Genomic DNA, 21,804 nt, shown 5'->3' with positions numbered 1-21,804 from the left:
GAAGTAAGGGTTGAAATTGTGGTGACACTGGCCATCATCATCCAAGCTTCCTTAGATATGCGGAGGGGTGGTGTTGTGCTCGAGGACTAGAGAATTGCCACTGTACCCTTGTTCAAAAAAGGCTGTAAGGATAAACCTAGCAGCTACAGGCCAGTCAGTTTAACCTCAGTGGTAGGAAAGCTTTTGGAGATGATAATCCAGGACACAATTAAGACATTTGGACAAGTGTGGATTAATTAAGGAAAGCTAGCAAGGATTTGTTAAAGTGCTTAATTAAACTCGAGTTTTTTGATGAGCTAACAGGGAGGGGTAATGTGGTTGAACTTCCAAAAGGCATTTGATAAAGTTGGAGCTCACGGAATAGAATGGGCAGTGGCAGCATGGATACGAAATTGGCTGAGTGACACCAAACGGAGTAGTGGTGAACAGTTATTTTTCAGACTGGAGGAATATATAGAGTGGTGTTCCCCAGGGTGGGAACTAGGATCACTGCTTTTCTTGATACAAATGACCTAGAATTGATTATACAGGGTACAATTTCAATAAAATGTAATGCAGCGAAGTGTGAAGTGATTTGATAGGAAGAACGAGGAGAGGCAATATAAAATAATATACAATTCTAAAGAGGGTACAGGAACAGAAGTACCTGGGGATATATGCACAAATTGTTGAAGGTGGCAGGGCAGGTTGCCCTATATAACTGAAGCATAACCTCCCTACTTTTGTATTCAATTTCCCCTTGCAATAAACAATAACTTTTTATTAGTTTTCCGAATTACTGGCTATAGCTGCATACTAACTTTTTGCGATTTATGCACTAGGACACCCAGAGCCCTCCGCATCTCAGCTCTGCAATCTATCACTATTTAGATAATATGCTTTTTTATTCTTCCTGCCAAAATGGACAATTTCACATTTTCCCCACATTATACTCCATTTGCCAGATCTTTGCCCACTCAATTAACCTATCTATATCCCTTTGTAGCCTCCTTATGTTCTCTTCACAGTTTACTTTCCTACCTAAATTTGTGTCTTCAGCAAATTTAGCAACCATACCTTCGGTCCCTTCATCAAGTCATTTATATAAGTTGTAAAAAGTTGAGGCCCCAGCACTGATTCCTGTGGCACACCACTTGTTACATCTTGCCAACCAGAAAATGACCCATTTATGCCTACTGTATTGTTTCCGGTTAACTAGCCAATCTTCTATCCATGCCAAAATGTTATCCCCTACACCATGAGCTATTATTTTCCGCAATAACATTTGATTGGGTGGTGCAGTGGTTAGCACCGCAGACTCACAGCTCCAGTGACCTGGGTTCGGTTCTGGGTACTGCCTGTGCGGAGTTTGCAAGTTCTCCCTGTGACCGTGTGGGTTTCTGTCGGGTGCTCCGGTTTCCTCCCACAGCCAAAGACTTGCAGGTTGATAGGTTAGTTGGCCATTGTTACTTGCCCCTAGTGTAGGTAGGTGGTAGGAAAATGGTGGGGATGTGGTAGGGAATATGGGATTAATGTAGGATTAGTATAAATGGGTGGTTGTTGGTTGGCACAGACTCGGTGGGCCGAAGGGCCTGTTTCAGTGCTGTATCTCTCCATGATCTGACACCTTATCAAATGCCTTCTGGAAATCTAAGTACAACAGATCCACCGATTTCCCCTTTATCCACAGCACATTGCTTCTTCAAAGAATGCCAATAAATTTCCCCTTCACAAAACCATGTTGACTCTGCCTGATTACCGTGAATTTTTCTAAATGCCCTGCTATAACGTCTTAAAAAGCTTCTAACATTTTCCCTTAGATAGATGTTAAACTAACTGGTCTGTAGTTCCCTGCTTTCTGCCCTCCCTTCTTTTTGAATAAAGGAGTTACATTGGCTAGTTTCCAATCTAGTGGAACCTTCCCTGAATCTTGGGAATTTTGAAAAATTAAAAACGTATCAACTATCACACTAGACGCTGTTTTTTTTTAAGCACTGTAGGATGAAGTCCATCAGGACCTGGGGACTCGTCAGCCCACAGCTCCAACACTTTGCTCAGTGCTACTTCCCTGATAATTGGAACTTTCTTGAGTTCCTCTCTCCCTTCCATTTCCTGACTTGCAGCTATTTCTGGGATGTTGCTTGTATCCTCTATGGTGAGGACCGATGCAAGATAGCTGTTCAATTCATCTGCCATCTCCTTAGATTCCATTAATTCCCTAGACTCTCTTTCTGTAGGAACAAAGAACAAAGAAAATTACAGGACAGGAACAGGCCCTTCGGCCCTCCAAGCCTGTGCCGATCCAGATCCTCTATCTAAACCTGTCGCCTATTTTCTAAGGGTCTGTATCTCTTTGCTTCCTGCCCATTCATGTATCTGTCTAGATACATCTTAAAAGACGCTATCGTGCCCGGGTCTACCACCTCCGCTGGCAACGCGTTCCAGGCACCCACCACCCTCTGCGTAAAGAACTTTCCACGCATATCCCCCCTAAACGTTTCCCCTCTCACTTTGAACTCGTGACCCCTAGTAATTGAATCCCCCACTCTGGGGAAAAAGCTTCTTGCTATCCACCCTGTCTATACCTCTCATGATTTTGTACACCTCAATCAGGTCCCCCCTCAACCTCCGTCTTTCTAACGAAAATAATCCTAATCTACTCAACCTCTCTTCATAGCTAGCGCCCGCCATACCAGGCAACATCCTAGTGAACCTCCTCTGCACCCTCTCCAAAGCATCTACATCCTTTTGGTAATGTGGTGACCAGAACTGCACGCAGTATTCCAAATGTGGCTGAACCAAAGTCTTATACAACTGTAACATGACCTGCCAACTCTTATACTCAATATCCTGTCCGATGAAGGAAAGCATGCCGTATGCCTTCTTGACCACTCTATTGACCTGCGTTGCCACCTTCAGGGAACAATGGACCCCCAAATCTCTCTGTACATCAATTTTCCCCAGGACTTTTCCATTTATTGTATAGTTCACTCTTGAATTGGATCTTCCAAAATGCATCACCTCGCATTTGCCCTGATTGAAGTCCATCTGCCATTTCTCTGCCCAACTCTCCAATCTATCTATATTCTGCTGTATTCTCTGACAGTCCCCTTCAGTATCTGCTACTCCACCAATCTTAGTGTCGTCTGCAAACTTGCTAATCAGACCACCTATACTTTCCTCCAAATCATTTATGTATATCACAAACAACAGTGGTCCCAGCACGGATCCCTGTGGAACACCACTGGTCACACGTCTCCATTTTGAGAAACTCCCTTCCACTGCTACTCTCTGTCTCCTGTTGCCCAGCCAGTTCTTTATCCATCTAGCTAGTACACCCTGGACCCCATGCGACTTCACTTTCTCCCTCAGCCTACCATGGGGAACCTTATCAAACGCCTTACTGAAGTCCATGTATATGACATCTACAGCCCTTCCCTCATCAATCAACTTTGTCACTTCCTCAAAGAATTCTATTAAGTTGGTAAGACATGACCTTCCCTGCACAAAACCATGCTGCCTATCACTGATCAGCCCATTTTCTTCCAAATGGGAATAGATCCTATCCCTCAGTAACTTCTCCAGCAGCTTCCCTACCACTGACGTCAGGCTCACCGGTCTATAATTACCTGGATTATCCCTGCTACCCTTCTTAAACAAGGGGACAACATTAGCAATTCTCCAGTCCTCCGGGACCTCACCCATGTTTGAGGATGCTGCAAAGATATCTGTTAAGGCCCCAGCTATTTCCTCTCTCGCTTCCCTCAGTAACTTGGGATAGATCCCATCCGGACCTGGAGACTTGTCCACCTTAATGCCTTTTAGAATACCCAACACTTCCTCCCTCATTATGCCGAATTGACCTAGAGTAATCAAACATCTATCCCTAACCTCAACATCCTTCATGTCCCTCTCCTCGGTGAATACCGATGCAAAGTACTCGTTTAGAATCTCACCCATTTTCTCTGACTCCACGCATAATTTTCCTCCTTTGTCCTTGAGTGGGCCAATCCTTTTCTAGTTACCCTCTTGCTCCTTATATATGAATAAAAGGCTTTGGGATTTTCCAACGCTCACTTTGTTAACTTTTCTTTTTTAAATATCTATAGAAACTCTTGCTATCTGTTTTTATATTTCTAGCTAGCTTTCTCTCATACTCTAATGTTTCCTCTCATGAATCTTTTAGTCATTCTTTGCTTTTTTTTCATATTCTGTCCAATCTTCTGACCTGCTGCCCATCTTTGCACAATTATATGCTTTTTTTTTTAAGTTTGATACTATCTTTAACTTTGTTATCCACGCATGGTGGGTCCTCACCTTAGAATTTGTCTTTCTCATTGGAATGTATCTATTCTGTGTAGCCTGAGATATCCCTTTAAGTGTCTGCTACTGCATAGCTATTGACCTATCCCTTAACCTAATTTGCCAGTTTACTTTAGCTAGCTCTGCTTTCATGCCCTCATAATTGCCCTTATTTAAGTTTAAAATACTCTTCTCTCCCTCAAACTGAATGTAAAATTCATTCATATTATGATCGCTGTTTGCTAGGGGTTCCTTCACTATGAGTTCATGAATTAATCCTATCTTGTCGCACCATACCAGGTGTAGTATAGCCTGCTCTCTGGTTGGTTCCAGAAGGTGCTGTTCTAAGAAACTATTCAGAAAGCAACCACTGGACCTTTCCCCCGCCCACTGTAAGTTCCTCTCCAGCCCTGAGCAGTTGCCCTGAAGCCTGGCACGGGCAGACAACACAGCCTTCTGAGAACAGTGTCAATCCCCCTTACTATACTGTCCCCTACTACCACTACTCTCCTTTTTGCTCCCCCCACCCACCCACTTGAATGGCTTCCTGTACCATGGTGCCATGGTCAGTCTGCTCATCCACGCTAAAGCCCTCGCTCTTGTCCATACAAGCTACAAGAACCTCGAACTTGTTCAATTGCAAGGGTTGAGGCTGCTCCACTCCTACCTTTGTGATCCCCTTACCTGCCTGACTCACAGTCACAAGTTTCTGTCCCTGACCACTGACCAAATTAGACAACCCTATCCGAAGGGGTGTGATTGCCTGCTGGAACAAAGTGTCCAGGTAACTTTCCCCCTCCCTGATGCATTGCAATGTTTGCAGCTCGGCCTCCAACTCATCTACTGTGAGTTGAAGCTCCTCAAGCCACAGACACTTACTGCAGACATGGTTGCCATGGATTGCCACAGCATCCAGGAACTCCCACATACTGCAGCCATGACTTATTACCTTTCCTGCCATCTATATTGTGTTAATTAAATTCAATTTACTTTTCTAAATTTATAGTTCCCCCTCCTGACTGAACTCCCTCACTTACCAAACTCTCCTCTTCACACTCTGCCCACCAGCAGCACTCAGTGCAGACAAGCAACACTCACTCCTGAATTTATACTCTCTGAAACAATAGTGAGTCAGCTTTCCTGGAGCTCAGAAACCAGTTTAAGCTAGGTATCTAATTAACTAGCTATAGCTACTCAGAGCTTGTGTATCCCTATTTAAAACTGTAAGAAACTTTACTTGCCTCTTAACTTAAACAGTAATTTTAGTTCATTGCTAAATGTAAACAAAAACTAGACTTGAGAGTTTTAATAGCGGTGCTCTAAATCATGAGGGGCCAGAAAGATTAAAGAAATTGTTAGCATTGGCGGAAGGGTCGAGAAGCAGAGGACATCAATTTAAAGCGTTAAGCAAAAGTAGCACTGTTGACATGAGGAAAACCTTTTTTACACAGGGTGTGGTTAGGATCTGGATTGAACAACCTGAGAGTGTGGTGAGCAGATTCAATTGTGGCTTTCAAAAGGGAATTGGATAAGCACCTGAAGAGAGAATTTATGGGGCTACTGGGAAAGGACAATGGAACAGGACTAGCTGAGTTGCTGTCAGAGGTCTGGGCTTGACTGGTCTGATGGTCTCCTTCTGTCATGCAGCCATTCTGTGATTCTATTTTATCAGCCATGTCTCAGCACAAAAATCTAGGCTGACACTCCAGTGCAGTGCTGCACTGTCGGAGGTGCTGTCTTCCAGCCAGTATTCCTCAGTCAACATCACAGGAAGAAATACAGTTAATATCACATATTTGTAAGAGCTTGCTGTGTGCAAATTGGCTGCCATGTTTTGTACATTACAACAATGACAATATTTCAAAAGTATTTGAGACGTCCCGTAGTCATGAAATGCCTGTGTAAATGCAAGTCTTTTTTTAATCCTTCTATTCCTTTCTCCCTCATGTCTATCCAGCTTCCCCTTTAAATGCATCTGTGCTTGTTGCCTTAACTACTCCATATGGTAGCAACTTACAAATTCTAAGCATTTTTTGGGAAAAGGACGTTTCTCCTTAATTCTTCATTGGATTTATTAGTGACTATGTTATATATGATCCCTGCTATTGGACCCAAACTCTACCCTCATCCCTCTTCTTCCCCACCAACCCCCGCACCCCCCCCCCACCCCCCACCACCCAGCCAATAATTGAAATATTTTCTCTGTTTACCTGGTCAAAGCCCTTCTCTTACTTTTTTCTCGGAAAAAGAGCCCCAGCCGATTCAGTCTTTTTTAATAGCGTAACTTGACAGGTTATAACTACCATCCATGTAAATCTTTTTAGTATCTACTCCATTGCTTCTGCATGTCCTTTTTGTAATACCGAGACCAGAACTGTACACAGTATTTCAAGCGTGGTCTAACAAAAGTTCTATATAAGTTTAACATAATTACTTGATCAATTCTATTCCTCCACAAACCGACCCTTTGTTTGAATTTATTTATTAACTTGTTATACTTTTAATGATTTGTGAACGTGTACCCCAAGATCCCTGCGCTCCTCTACTGCATTTAGACTTATTTTCCAAGGAGTATGTGGCTTCTTTATTGCTATACCAAACTGCACCATCTTTCACACATCTATGTTTAAATTTATTTGCCATTTACACACCCTTTCTGCAAGTTTATTGGCATTGTCTTGTACTTTGTTGCAATCTTCCTTGGTATTTATACACCCCAATCTGATGCCATCCATGCATTTTGAAATTGTACCTCCAATTCCTGAGTCCAAATCATTTATGTAATTGCTGAAAAATGGTGGTCCCAGCACCAATCTTGTAGCATGCCACTTCCCACTGTTGTAAAGTATTTTATTATATTGATGCATTTGTGCAACTTTTGTTACAGTTCAGTTTTAGGAAGAAGCTTCTATTAAGTGGCATGTTCTGGTATGCTGGCTTGTTAGTGTATGGAGTATTATGCAGTAAGAGCAGCTCATAATGCTTGGTGAAATTGTGGGGCTTGTCATTTCATAGCTGTTGAATAGTTTAATGTATTTGCAAAATTGGATGTGGTTTTGGAAGCTCAATTTTGTTTAGGTGTTGGTTGTACATTGTGTAAGGTGGAGTGGTGGTCTTGTCACTGGACGAGTAACCCAGAAACCCAGGGTATTTCTCTGGGACATGGGTTTGAATCCCGGCAGATGGTGGAATTTGAATTCAGTTAATAATTCTGGAATTAAAGCTAGTCTAATGATGGCCGTGAAACCATTGTCGATTGTCGTCAAAACCCATCTGTTTCGCTATGTCCTCTCGGGAAGGAGATCTGCTGTCCTTACTGGGCTTGCCTACATGTGACTCCAGACCCACAGCAATGTGGTTGACTCTTAAATGCCCTCTGAAATGGCCAAGTAAGCCACTCAGTTATATTAAACTGCTACAAAGTCAATAAGGAATGAAACCGGATGGACCACCCAGTATCGAACTATGCACCGGAAACAACAACAACAAAACTAGCCCTGTCAACCCTCCAAAGTCGTCCTCAATAACATCTGGGGGCTTGTGCCAAAGTTGGGAGAGTTCTGCCACAGACTAGTTAAACAACAGCCTGACATAGTCATATTCACTGAATCATATCATTACAATGTCCCAGACATGACCATCACCGTCCCTGGGTATGTTATGTCCCACTGGCAGGACAGATCCAGCAGAGTGGCGGCACAGTGGTATACAGTCGCGGGGTGGGGGGGGGGGGCGGGTGCGGGGAGTCAGGCCAAACATGGGCAAGGCAACCTCCTGCTGATTACCACCTACCGTCCCCCCCCCCCCCCCCCCCCAATAGTTGATGAATCAGTACTCCATGTTGAGCACCACTGGAGGAAGCACTGAGGGTGGCAAGGGTGCAGAATGTACTCTGGGTGGGGACATCAATGTCCATCACCAAGAATGGCTCAGTAGCACCACTACTGACCGAGCTGGCCAAGTCCTAAAGGACATAATTGCTAGACTGGGTCTGCAGCAGGTGGCGAGAGAACCAACAAGAGAGAAGAACATACTTGACCTCGTCCTCACCAATCTGCCTGCCGCAGATGCATCTGTCCATGACCGTATTGGTAGGAGTGACCACCGCACAGTCCTTGTAGAGATGAAGTCCCGTCTTCACATTGAGGATACCCTCCACCGTGTTGTGTGGCACCACCACCATGCTAAATAGATCTAGCAACTCAAAACTGGGCATCCATGAGGTGCTGTGGACCATCAACAGCAGCAGAATTATACTCAACCACGATCTGAACCTCATGGCCCGTCATATCCCCCACTCTACCATTACCAGCAAGCTGGGGGATCAACCCTGGTTCAATGAAGAGTGCAGGAGGGCATGCCAGAAGCAGCATCAGGCATACCTCAAAATGAGATGTCAACCTGGTGAAGCTACAACCCAGGTCTGCTTGCATGTCAAATAGCATGTGAGTCATAGAGAGATCCAGCACTGAAACAGGCCCTTCGACCCACCGAGTCTGTGCTGACCATCAACGACCCATTTGTACTAATTCTACATTAATCCCATTTCCCTCTCACATCCCCCACCTTCCCTCAATTCTCCTACCACCTACCTACACTAGGGGCAATTTACAATGGCCAATTTACCCATCATTTACTGCAAGTCTTTGGCATGTGGGGGGAAACCGGAGGAAACTGACACAGGTCACGGAGAACTTGCAAACTCCGCACACTCAGAATCGAACCTGCGTCACTGGAGCTGTGAGGCTGCGGTGCTAGCCACTGTGCCACCCTAACAGAGCGAAGCAGTCCCACAACCAACTGATCAGATCTAAGCTGTACAGTCCTGCCACACCCAATCATGAATGGTGGTAGATAATTAAACAACTAGCAGGAGGAAGAGGTGCCACAAATATCCCCATTCTCAACGACTGGGGAGCCCAGCACATCGGTGCAAAACATAAGGCTGAGGCATTTGCAACAATCTTCAGCCAGAAGTGCCGAGTGGATGATCCAGCTCAGCCTCCTCCCGAAATCTCGAGCATCACAGATGCCAGTCTTCAGTCAATTCAGTTCACTCCGCGTGATATCAAGAAACAACTGAAGGCACTGGATACTGCAAAGGCTATGGTCTCTAACAACATTCTGGCAATAGTACTGAAGACCTGTGCTCCAGACCTTGCCGCGCCCCTAGCCAAACTGTTCCAGTACAGCTACAACACTGGCATCTACCGGCAATGTGGAAAATTGCTCAGGTATGTCCTGTACACACAAAGCAGGACAAATCCAACCTGGCCAGTTACCACCCTATCAGTCTACTCTCAAATCATTAGTAAAGTGATGGAAGGTGTCGTCGATAGTGCTATCAAGCGGCACCTGCTTAGCAGTGAGCTGCTCAGTGACGCTCAGTTTGGGTTCCACCAAGCCCACTCAGCTCCTGACCTCATTACAACCTTCGTTCAAACATGGACAAAAGAGCTGAACTCCAGAGGTGAGAGTGACATCAAGGCAGCATTTGTCTGAGTATGGCATCAAGGAAAACTGGAGTCACTGGGAATCGGACAAAACTCTTTACTGGTTGGAGTCATACCTAGCGCAAAGGAAGATGGTTGTGGTTGTCGGAGGTCAATCATCTCAGCTCATGGACATCACTGCAGGAGTTCCTCAGGGTAGTGTCCTAGACCCAACCATCTTCAGCTATTTCATCAATGGCTTTTCTTTCATCATGCAATCAGAAGTGGGGATATTCGCTAATGATTGTACAATGTTCAGCACCATTCGCGACGACTCAGATACTGAAGCAGTCTGTGTCCAGATGCAGCAAGACCTGGACAATATCCAGGCTTGAGCTGATGGGTGGCACTAACGTTACTTGCCACTTAAGTGCCAGGCAATGACCATCTCCAACAAGAGAGAATCTAACCATCTCCCCATGACATTCAATGGCATTACCATCGCTGAACCTCCCACTATCAGCATCATGGGGGTTACCATTGATCAGAAACTGAACTGGAGTGTCCATATAAATAGCGTGGCTACAAGAGCAAGTCAGAGACTGGGAATCCTGCGGTGCGTAACTCACCTGACTCCCCAAAGTCTGTCCACCATCTACAAGGCATAAGTCAGGAGTGTGATGGAATACTCTCCACTTGCCTGGATGGGTGCAGCTCCAACAACACTCAAGAAGCTCGACACCATCCTGGACAAAGCTGCCCACTTGATTGGCACACCATTCACAAACATTCACTTCCTCCACCACCAACATACAACGGCAGCAGTGTGTACCATCTACAAGATGTGCTGCAGGAATGCAGCAAGGCTCTTTAGGCAGCACCTTCCAAACCCACAACCTCTACCCTAGAAAGACAAGGGCAGCAAATGCATGAGAACACCACCACCTGCAAGTTTGCCTCCAATCCACACACCATCCTGATTTGGAACTATATCGTCATTCATTCACTGTCGCTGGGTCAAAATCCTGGAACTACCTTCCTCACAGCACTGTGGGTGTACCTAGCCCACATGGTCTGCAGCAGTTCAAGAAGGTAGCTCGCCGCCACCACCTTGTGATGGGCAATAAATGCTGTCCTAGCCAGCGATGCCCAAATCCCATGAATGAATAAAGTTGACTCGTCAAAACAGAGTCACTTTTTCAATGATCTGTTAGAGTGCTGAAGGGTATTGTGGATGCAGAAAATAATTAATTTGGTTAAAACTTTGTCTGATCAAAGGACAATAATTTGCATTTATATAACACCTATAACATAGTAAAACGTCCCAAGATGCTTTGCAGGAATTTTATCAAACGGAATTTGACAGCCATTTGAGATATTAGGACAGGTGACTAAAAGCTTGGTCAGAGTTTTGAGGAGTGTGTTAAAGGAGGGAGAGAGGCAGAGGCATTTCGGGAGGGAATTCCAAGGCTTAGATCCTTGGCAGCTAAAGGCAAGGCCATCAATGGTGGTTCTTCCAGTTGCTCAGTGTTTATTTTTGGTGATTAGTTGAGTCATGCAGATCAGTTGCAAGGTTTATCCCTAGCAAGAAATCAGTACCCTACAGATAGGAGTGGTGAAAATTGATGGCAAGTTGGGAGAGGGAAGAAACAGTGAACAGCATGGTAGCTCTGATCAAATTGTGTGATAAATTTGCGACAGATTTTGAAATCTAAGTGCACGAGATAAGCAAATGCATAAAGATTTGGGCTACGCATATGTAATTTCTAGATGTTTTGATAGCGATTAGCCCCACTCTCTACTTGCTCCATTACAAAGACTGCCCAGTTCCATCTCAGTTACAAAATCTGCCTCAATCTCTTCTTCAGCTCTTTGTCATCGCTACCTTCATGTTTTTTCCGTCTCTAGACTCAGCTATTCAAATGCTCTTCTGGCTAGCCACCTATCCTCTACCTTCTGTAAACTTTCGTCTCTGCAAAATTCTGTTGCTCATATCTTATCCCACACCCAAGTCCTGCTCACCCATGACCTCGCTCCTCACTGACCCACATTGGATCTCCGTTTCCCAAAGAGTTTAATTTAAAATGCTTATCTTTGTGTTTCAATCCCTTATAATCTCTGTAACCTCCAGATGTATAACCATCCACCTCACAACACCACTCCCCCACCAACTGCTGAACTGAATTCTTCTAGGCTCTGGCCTCTTGAGCAGCTCCCCTCTCTCCCACTACTGGTTGCAGTGCCTTCAGCCACCTTGGGCCCACAAACTGAAATTCCCTTCCTTGAAGCCGTTTGCTTCTTCAGCTCCTCATCCTTTTAAACTCTCCATAAAATCTGTTGGTCACCTCTCCTAATGGTTGCTCCTTTGGTTTTAGTATCCACTTTTTGATTATGCTTCTGCAAAGCACTTATTTTTATATAAAAGGTGTTATATAAATGCAAGTTATTGTGATTTCTGAGGAGAAATTTAATGTCGGATCTTTTTTCAACCATTTGATTATATTTTTTATACTGGTCAATCTCCTGTGGCATTTCAGGAAGTCAACAGCAAGAGTAGTCTTCAGCTGAAATAGGGTTAGAGATTGGTAGGTAATTGAACCAAGGTACCCAATGTAATTCATACATTCTGTCCTAATTTTTACATCATGCCTTGCTTTCAGATTTATTTATAGTTAAATAGCAAATCTTACAAGGGGCGTGAGGTGCAAAACCAAGACACTACAGCTTCACCACTGGTGGGAAGGTGTAATTGGAGCAAGAGAAGTTTACATGGGCAGTCCGTTATAAATGTGGCTATAGGAATTTATAATTCGAAAGGTGTGACATATATGACAGCAGGACATGTAGTTTGGTATGTAGGAAATAAGTGCAAATGTTAAATATTTAATATACTAGTAGACGATGTTCCCTCTAAGCCGTGTGCTGCGCAGCAACCCAAAAGTTTCCACACAGGCCGTGCACAAGTTGGCCCCTTTAAGTTAGCATGCATGCGTGGCTGGTCAAAAAAAATTAGAGTCCACATACTTCAATGAATCAGTTACTCCCTATATAAAAAATATTAGAGGGTATGTTACCAGCAGATGTCCCATGACATTGATATGTGAGTGAGGTTTTGATAAAAACAGGGATCTTAATGGAAGTAGTATTACCAGGGGCACGTAATTAACATCATTAGGAATGGTCCTAGGATTTTGCAGTACTGGGATTGTAAGATTTTGGAAGTAATCTGAGGTGTTCCCAGAAAGGAGTGCATCCCAGTGTTTGGCCACATTGGAGAAGAGGTTTATGAACACTGGGGCGAGAAGGATATAGGAGCACTGGGAATGTGCAGTCTAGCCGTTTGTGAGCTCTGAGTGTGTGTTGATTTGGTGTGAGTGGGGGTGGAGGTGTTGAAGTCTAAGGTGGGAGACTGAATTCCAACAAGACTAGGCAGTGGGTCTTGGAACACTGAGCTTGCTGCTGGAATATGGCATTGGAAGCATAACTCAATAGTGTTTTTGGGGAGACAGGGAAAGGGGAGCCAAAGTTCTGCTGGCACCTTTAGAACCCTGGCGATATTGGGTACTGACAGCACATATCTTCTTCAGCCAGTTCCTAAGTTTCTGTTCTTGCCTTAAAGCATAAATTTTCTGCTTATTAAAATGAATAGATGGAAAATTATGGGTATGGTTTTTTGATGTAAACCTTTGTTATATTTTTGGACATGTGTACCAGTTTCTTAGCCTTTTGGGAAAAGCAGAGAAATTTTTAAATCCTTGTAGGATTCAGCTGCTGTTGATGCACGGATTACATGTTGGAAAATTCTGAAAGTTGTGGATCTTAGAATTCGCTTATAATTGGTAAATGCTTGCAGCTGTTAGGTTTAAAAAATTCCAGTTGAAGCCCTGGGTTTTAGGTAAGGCCAAGGGGTTCAACTGAAGGTATGGCAAGAAGTGGAATGTGAGCTTATGCCTCTAAAGAATGAAGCATTGCGAAGACTGTGATGATGACTGAATTTTAAGAAGCAAAGAGAAGAAAAGGAAGCATTAACTTTTTAAAACAATTTAAATGCAATATGTTCACCTCATGATGTGCAGTAAATTCTTGCAAAGTAAAATCATTGTTTGCTTCACAAGGTTTTTGGGGGGTGGGGGGAGTTGATTTTGTTTTGCTGTTTTTAAGCACGCTTATTTAAATGTTCCTTAAGTCAAAGGGTTTACTAAATCCCTGTTTTTTTCCCCCAAGGCGTCTCCTGATAAAATTGATTATGAATATAGTGAATTGCTGCTTTACCAGAACCAAGTGCTGCGGGAAGGAGGGATGTATAAAGAGGCTCTGGAGCATCTTGACAATCATGAGAAACAAATTTGTGACAAACTGGCTGTGGAGGAGTGCCAAGGTACTGCAAATTTCTCTACTGATTGCAGCTTGTAGAAACTCTGGTACTTGTAGAAAGACTTGTCCCATTCTGTAATTTAAGTGTTGAGAAAATAATCAGTACTAGAATTTGCTTACAGAATAGTTCTAAATGACTTACTTTCTAAATTATTTGTGTTTATGCAGCTCTGGAGGAATTAGGCTCTTTTACAGTGTATAGCAATAGAACAAATAATAAAGTACAGTCAGCCCTTTGGATAATTTAAGGTGATTTTTTTTTCTCTTTAGTTAGAGATACCTTTCAATCTTGTCAATCTCTCAATCTCAATCTTTGGCCTCCTTGTCTCGAGAGACAATGGGTAAGCGCCTGGAGGTGGTCAGTGGTGTGTGGAGCAGCGCCTGGAGTGGCTATAAAGGCCAATTCTAGAGTGACAGACTCTTCCACAGGTGCTGCAGAAAAATTTGTTTGTCGGGGCTGTTACACAGTTCGCTCTCTCCTTGCGCCTCTGCCTTTTTTCCTGCCAACTGCTAAGTCTCTTCGACTGGCCACACTTTAGCCCCACCTTTATGGCTGCCCGCCAGCTCTGGCGAACACTGGCAACTGACTCCCACAACTTGTGATCAATGTCACAGGACTTCATGTCGCGTTTGCAGACGTATTTAAAGCGGAGACATGGACAGCCGGTGGGTCTGATACCAGTGGCGAGCTCGCTGTACAATGTGTCTTTGGGGATCCTGCCATCTTCCATGCGGCTCACATGGCCAAGCCATCTCAAGCGCCGCTGACTCAGTAGTGTGTATAAGCTGGGGGTGTTGGCCGCTTCGAGGACTTCTGTGTTGGAGATACGGTCCTGCCACCTGATGCCAAGAATTCTCCGGAGGGAGTGAAGATGGAATGAATTGAGACGTCGCTCTTGGCTGACATACGTTGTCCAGGCCTCGCTGCCATAGAGCAAGGTACTGAGGACACAGGCTTGATACACTCGGACTTTTGTGTTCCGTGTCAGTGCGCCATTTTCCCACACTCTCTTGGCCAGTCTGGACATAGCAGTGGAAGCCTTACCCATGCGCTTGTTGATTTCTGCATCTAGAGACAGGTTACTGGTGATAGTTGAGCCTAGGTAGGTGAACTCTTGAACCACTTCCAGAGCGTGGTTGCCAATATTGATGGATGGAGCATTTCTTTAGAGATACTTTTATATTGGTGGAATTTAAAAATTAGCCTGATCAGCTAACTTGAGCTTATTAACCTTTGACATTGGAGGTCTTTTATCTGCCAAGTTGGCTACTGCTAAATCAGTTTTATCTGTTTGGGTACCTTGAAGTTGGATGGCCACCTGAAAGAATAGACTTTCAGGGCTGTGGGGATTGAGCCAGGGAGTGGGACTGACAACATGGCTCTGTGCAGAGCCGGTAAGGACTTCATGGGCCAAATGGCCTCCTTCTGTGATGTAAATGAATCTATGACTCTAATTCCAGCTTTAAAAATGCACTAATTTCCTTCTCATGCCATTAAAATGTTATGCGGTTTGGTTTTTTTTTCCTTTTTAGGTGAATTAAAAAATACAGAATTAAAAAGCACTTGTAACCACGTATTCATGAAATCTCCCAATTTTGCAAATGTATGAATTCAGAATAGTTGGTTTTCAATTACTTTATGGATTGGTCCCTGTTAGCTGCATAACCACGAAGAGCAGTTTCTATTTGCTTTTAAAAAATCAATTACAGAATATGCATCGTTCACTAGTAGCCTCTAAGCCCACAGTGCATGCTGTAGCAGCACACTTTGTAGAACTCATTTCTTTTTCTGAAGTGATGCATATTAATTTATTTTGGGTACCCTGTCCTTTAGCCAAAAAAATATCAGTAAATGTAAGTGCCTGATATTTAAAAAAAAAATTCGATGGGTAATATGTTTCACCCATATCCATACTATAACATTTATAATGTAAGATGTAATCTGATCTAAAAACAGGAGAACTGATGTTAAAACTGAACAGACTAAAGGAGGCCGCAGAGGTGTACAGACGGTTGCTGGAGAGAAACCCTGAAAATTGGGCCTATTATGAAGGATTAGAAAAAGCACTGAGGCCTGGTGAGTTACGCTTGCAAGTGTGAGTGCTTCTGGTAACATTGCCTATATAGTTAAAGATTAGATTTTGGATTTTAATGCCATGTGTTTACATGAGCTCCATAAGTCGTCAAAACTACATTCAATGTGCAATTAACTATCTACATAGATGTGCCTTTTATTCTCTGTTCCCCGCACAATAAATTTGGGGTCTTAGCTGGGAAATGGTACTTATGAGTGATGAGCTTCCTTGTGCATGGGAAGTGAAGAGAAAGGAAACCTGAGTTTGAAATGAGGGACAATCCAAGATCAGACTAGATATGTTGCTGTAAAGTCGTAGTAACATATTTCTGATACATTACCCAATTCACACACTATTTAGCCTCCACTTTCTTGACTCACAACAAAAGTAAATTGAGTAAATTTAAAAATAACTTTGCAAAGTAATGAATGCGATTTTGTGCATTCTGTGAAATAGCCACTTGATGCTTTACATATAAGAGAAGACAAAGGTTTTGTAATTAAAAATGTACTGTGTGTTTCATAGGGCTTTCACATGCTGTAGTAAGACTGGGTATAGTAGTGGAGTGACAATTAAGGCGTGACCTGTTTTGACAACCCATTGACATTGGAGTGGCATTGTCATATGCCAATGAACAGTTTGCTTGCCTTCCCTGGGAGGTGAGGAGAGGGAGTTAGTTTTCAGGTAACTAAGACACTGTGGAATGTCACTTTGAACTTGAATTATTTTTTTTTGTAAATTGGGTAGAAGAAGGGAAAGGAGATTGGTTAGACTTGCTTTGTTGGTAAAGACCACTACTAAATCGCAACTGGCGCTGAGGAAAATGTGGACAGTCAGCCATGTAAAATGTTGTAGAAAGAAGAGTTTGGATTTTTTTCCTTTCTTTGGCATTTTTCACTCTTCTCTCTCCTCACAAGGCTTAGTTATGGTTCTACCAGAAGTGCAGGGGAAGGAAAGAGTATTATGTTCTGGCCCAGTGTCCCTACATGTACATTTTCAATTGAGCTAGTTAGCAGTCAAGTGTAGGAACTCTGGCTGCATTGTATTTTTTCAGTTTCCATCTTTGAGTACAGGAGTGTTGAGCCCAATTGTAGCAACTCGACTAATCCAACCAGGAATCAGACCAGCACTTTTCTGTGTGGCTTAGCCGTTTGGCAGATAATACTGAACCGTTGAGGAGCCAGTGCCCAACTTTTCAACTTAATTTATTTGTGGTCTGCAGAATTAATTTAACTCTGTGAACTGTGTTCTTTTCAATTTCTATGTTTAGTCAATGTGGAGGAGAGACTCGATGTCTATGAAAGTGCTTGGACTAAGTATCCTAAAGGGCTAGTGCCCAGAAGGCTACCTCTTAACTTTTTATCTGGTGAGTGAAATGATCTTTTCTGATATCTCTCATTTATGCAATGGCATTTTTCAAAACTGAATATTTTAACTGTTGAATGTGAATTTTTTTATTCCTTATTAGAATTTTCTTTAATGGAATAATTACATACCTACATAACTGGATATCAATCAATCGGCAATTCATCAGGTTGAGGATGATTCTTTCTTGCAGATGGCTAGGTGGAAGTGAGATGTCAGTGTTGGCCGTAGGTTGGCAGATGGCATATGAGCTTATTTTAGCCTTGTGAGGACATGGGTTGTTGGCTGGATTAGTTTTAGTTTTAGAGATACAGCACTGAAACAGGCCCTTCGGCCCACCGAGTCTGTGCCAACCATCAACCACCCATTTATACTAATCCTACACTAATCCCATATTCCTACCAAACATCCCCACCTGTCCCTATATTTCCCTACCACCTACCTATACTAGGGGCAATTTATAATGGCCAATTTACCTACCAACCTGCAAGTCTTTTGGCTTGTGGGAGGAAACCGGAGCACCTGGAGAAAACCCACGCAGACACAGGGAGAACTTGCAAACTCCACACAGGCAGTACCCAGAATTGAACCCGGGTCGCTGGAGCTGTGAGGCTGCGGTGCTAACCGCTGCGGTGCTAACCACTGCGCCACCGTGCCGCCAAATATACAATATTGGCTCAAATATACAAAAAAGCTCCAGAATAGTTTGTGCTTATATTTTATCGGGAAGCAATAGCATCCCCTAATTTATTTTGCTATTGTTTAAGTCCTCAGAATAAGGCTGCAATAATACAGTGACATACATAATATGTCCTACGGTTCATTTCTGTTTGTGGCTTTTGGTTTATTTAGATATTTAGATTTAGAGATACAGCACTGAAACAGGCCCTTCGGCCCACCGAGTCTGTGCCGACCATTAACCACCTATTTATACTAATCCTACACTAATCCCATATACCTATCACATCCTCACCTGTCCCTATATTCCCCTACCACCTACCTATACTAGGGGCAATTTATAATGGCCAATTTACCTATCAACCTGCAAGTCTTTTGGCTGTGGGAGGAAACCGGAGCACCCGGAGGAAACCCACAGGGAGAACTTGCGAACTCCACACAGGCAGTACCCAGAATTGAACCCGGGTCGCTGGAGCTGTGAGGCTGCGGTGCTAACCACTGCGCCACTGTGCCTTTCTGTTAATGGCCTGTCTGGTTGTAGGGTGTTAACCAAGTTGGGTGTTCAGTGATTTGTTGTTCGCCTGCAAAATAAGGAACTGCCGTTGGTCTAGTTATTCCAGCTCCTGTAGAACAAGTGACATTCCCTGTTTTATTTAAAAGAAATGTTCAAAAGTTATTAGTTATTTAGCTTCTTAGAGATGAAGTGGCTGTTTTAAATTTGGGAACTGTGGGGGCAGATCTAAGTATTGTTGCTCTATCCTGCAGAATATTGCAGCATTTCTGAATTGTCCTCTGTTACAACTAGGCGAGAAAGGTGTCTAGGGGTCTGTTACTATCTTCACCTGATCTTATTATAACAAGGTTTAATTTCAAACACACTGTTTTGAGCTCCCCCATTGTGAATTCTTGTTCACAGCTTTCCAATTATAAGGCGAAGAAATGAGCACAAACAGTCTTTCTTTGGTTTAAAGAAGAAAAGTGAAATTTATTAAACTTACTTAAGCTCTAATATGGTTCATGCCTATGGATATATGGGGCGGCACAGTGGCGCAGTGGTTAGCACCGCAGCCTCACAGCTCCAGTGACCCGGGTTCAATTCTGGGTACTGCCTGTGTGGAGTTTGCAAGTTCTCCCTCTGTTTGCGTGGGTTTCCTCCGGGTGCTCCGGTTTCCTCCCACATGCCAAAGACTTGCAGGTTGATAGGTAAATTGGCCATTAGCAAGTTCCCCTAGTATAGGTAGGTGGTAGGGAAATATAGGGACAGGTGGGGATGTAGGAATATGGGATTAGTGTAGCATTAGTATAAATGGGTGGTTGATGGTCGGCACAGACTTGGTGGGCCGAAGGGCCTGTTTCAGTGCTGTATCTCTTATATAAAAAAAAAGACATGCCCACGCTAGCATGCACATGCGATATACACCTGCAGTTAGGGACAGGAAAGATAAAGTGGAACGGTTTGAGGCAATATCTTGTTACTGTGCTTGGAGCTCGCTGTAGTCCTTGACTAAAGATATGGTCTTGCATTTCGTGAGGGCCCAGTATTCTTAAACCTTGTTCACGTAGGAGACTATTCTGAGTTTATGTGTCTTCAGTGGTTTCCGAAGCTGGTGAGAGCGAGATGAGGGCAGACGGGAGAGAGATGTTCTCAAACCAGGAGCTTTCTGATTTAAAAATCTGCTTTTCCAGTTTAAACCCACAAAGTTGGCCAGCAAGTGGTCACGTGACTGACTGGTTTGACGAGCTCTCTCCTGTGTATTGGGGTAGGGACTGGTTCCCTTTGTTACCACACTGTCTGGTACTATGTTAATGTCTTTCCAGTCAGAGCGTGCAATTTTTAAGGTTTAATGTTCATGTGGCAAAACAATGTGTGCCTTAGTCTTGGCAGGTGGTAGGGTTTGCCTAACATCCTCAAACAAAACGTTGATTGGGATTGTGATCCTCAACAAATAGTTAATTGAGAATACTGCTGTTAATGGAATGGATTGGTGTCTGCTTAAAACACATTGAATGGAAGTGGAGCAGGAATAATCTGATTCACTTCCTATCTCTAAACTTCTAGCCTTTTAGTTCCTTTAATGCAATCTCATTCATTTGGACTACCAATACCATCCTCCATTTCCAAATCTTGTCTCGCCTTTGTTAATTTACCCATGTAGGAAAATCTGAATTTTACTTCCATAAGGGGCAAGTTTAATTGTCGATGCCTTAAGGGTCTTGAACACCTCCTATTCTTACCGTAATGCACTGTGTTTCTTCCCCTCTTCCAGAAAATACTATACATTAAATTTTACATTTAAGGTGATTTTTGTTTCCTTTAATTAGAGGTACCTTTAGATTTGTGGCTTTTTAAATTAGTCTGTTCAGCTAACTTGAGTTTATTAACCTTTGACACTGGAGGTCTTTTATCTGCCAAATTGGCTATTGCTAAATCAGTTTTATCTGTTTGGGTACCTTGAAGTTGGATGGCTACCTGAAAGAAATGGACTTTCAGGGCTACGGGGATCAAGCCGGGGAGTGGGACTGACAGCATGGCTCTGTGGAGAGCTGGCATGGAATTGATGGGCCAAATGGCCTCCTTCTGTGCTGTATATGACTCTATGACTGCTTTATTTCCATGGACAGGTTCTGCTCCACTCCTATGTAAATAGCCTGGTTTTCAGAGCTGTATTATTGATTACTGAAGGGAGGTCATCATTGTTTCCTCTAAGCTACCCGGGTGAGCAGCCATGCAGCAGTCCAGAACTTGCCACTTGGGACAAACTGGCTACGCACAAGAAGTGGTCCCTTTGAGAAGAGTGTGCATGTGCAGCCACATGGCAGGCTCAAAGGGATCGTGCAGTGCAACAAACAATCCACACGTAACAAAGGAAAATTAGAGGGAACATTAGAGTTCTTCTGTATTGCAGTGTATTCTGTCTTAGTATTAGGCTGGAGGAAGGCAATTTAGGAGTTTTGCATTGTTTCCTTTGTTACTGATAGTCCAGTAAATCTAACTTGGCTTGGCCATGGCGAAATCATAGCCATTTATGGCACAGAAAGAGACCAATCGGCCCATCAGGTTCATAAAAGCTCTCCATGGAGCTATCCAGTCAGTCCCACTCTCCTGCTCGATCCTGTAGCCCTGCAAGTTTATTTCCTTCAAGTGGCCATCAAATTTTCTTTTGAAGTCATTGATTGTCTCCGCTTCCCCCACCCTTATGGGCAGCAAGTTCCCGGTCATTACCACCCGCAGCGTAAATAAGTTCTCTCTCATATTTCCCCTACAGCTCTTGCCCAGAATCTTCAATCTGTGTACCCTAGTCCTTATACAATCAACAGTTTTTCCTTGTCTAACTTATCGGAGCTTGTCATAATCTTGTACACCTCTATTAAATCTCCCCTCGATCTCCTTTGCTCTAAGGAAAACACTCGCAGCTATTTCAACCTAAATTTGTAACTAAAATCCCCCATTCGTGGAACGATTCTGGTAAATCTCCTCTGCACGCTCAAGGACCCTCACTAAGTGTGGTGACCAGAACTGGGTGCAGTACTCTAGTTCGGGCCTAACCAGAGCTTTATAAAGGTAATTAGAGACGGCACCTCCGACAATGCAGTGCTCC

The 21,804-nt window shown here is 43.5% G+C and overlaps 1 protein-coding gene across 4 annotated transcripts in view; it reads left to right on the top strand.

Annotated features, from left to right (window-relative positions):
• The window catches only part of naa15a (N-alpha-acetyltransferase 15, NatA auxiliary subunit a), a 104,603-nt gene that overhangs the window by 49,758 nt on the left and 33,041 nt on the right, over positions 1 to 21,804 (top strand). For all 4 annotated transcript variants that reach the window (XR_010976098.1, XM_068043620.1, XM_068043629.1 and 1 more), the window contains 3 exons: positions 13,938 to 14,091; positions 16,045 to 16,164; positions 17,433 to 17,528. Coding sequence is in view for 3 of the 4 variants with exons in the window: in XM_068043620.1 (XP_067899721.1) it covers positions 13,938 to 14,091; positions 16,045 to 16,164; positions 17,433 to 17,528 (370 nt within the window). In the remaining variant the exon portion in view is untranslated. The remainder of the gene's footprint in view (positions 1 to 13,937; positions 14,092 to 16,044; positions 16,165 to 17,432; positions 17,529 to 21,804) is intronic.

The sequence above is a fragment of the Heterodontus francisci genome, chromosome 1 (genome assembly GCF_036365525.1).
Source record: "Heterodontus francisci isolate sHetFra1 chromosome 1, sHetFra1.hap1, whole genome shotgun sequence".
NCBI lineage: Eukaryota > Metazoa > Chordata > Chondrichthyes > Heterodontiformes > Heterodontidae > Heterodontus > Heterodontus francisci.
This window is presented reverse-complemented; position numbering and strand designations above follow the sequence as displayed.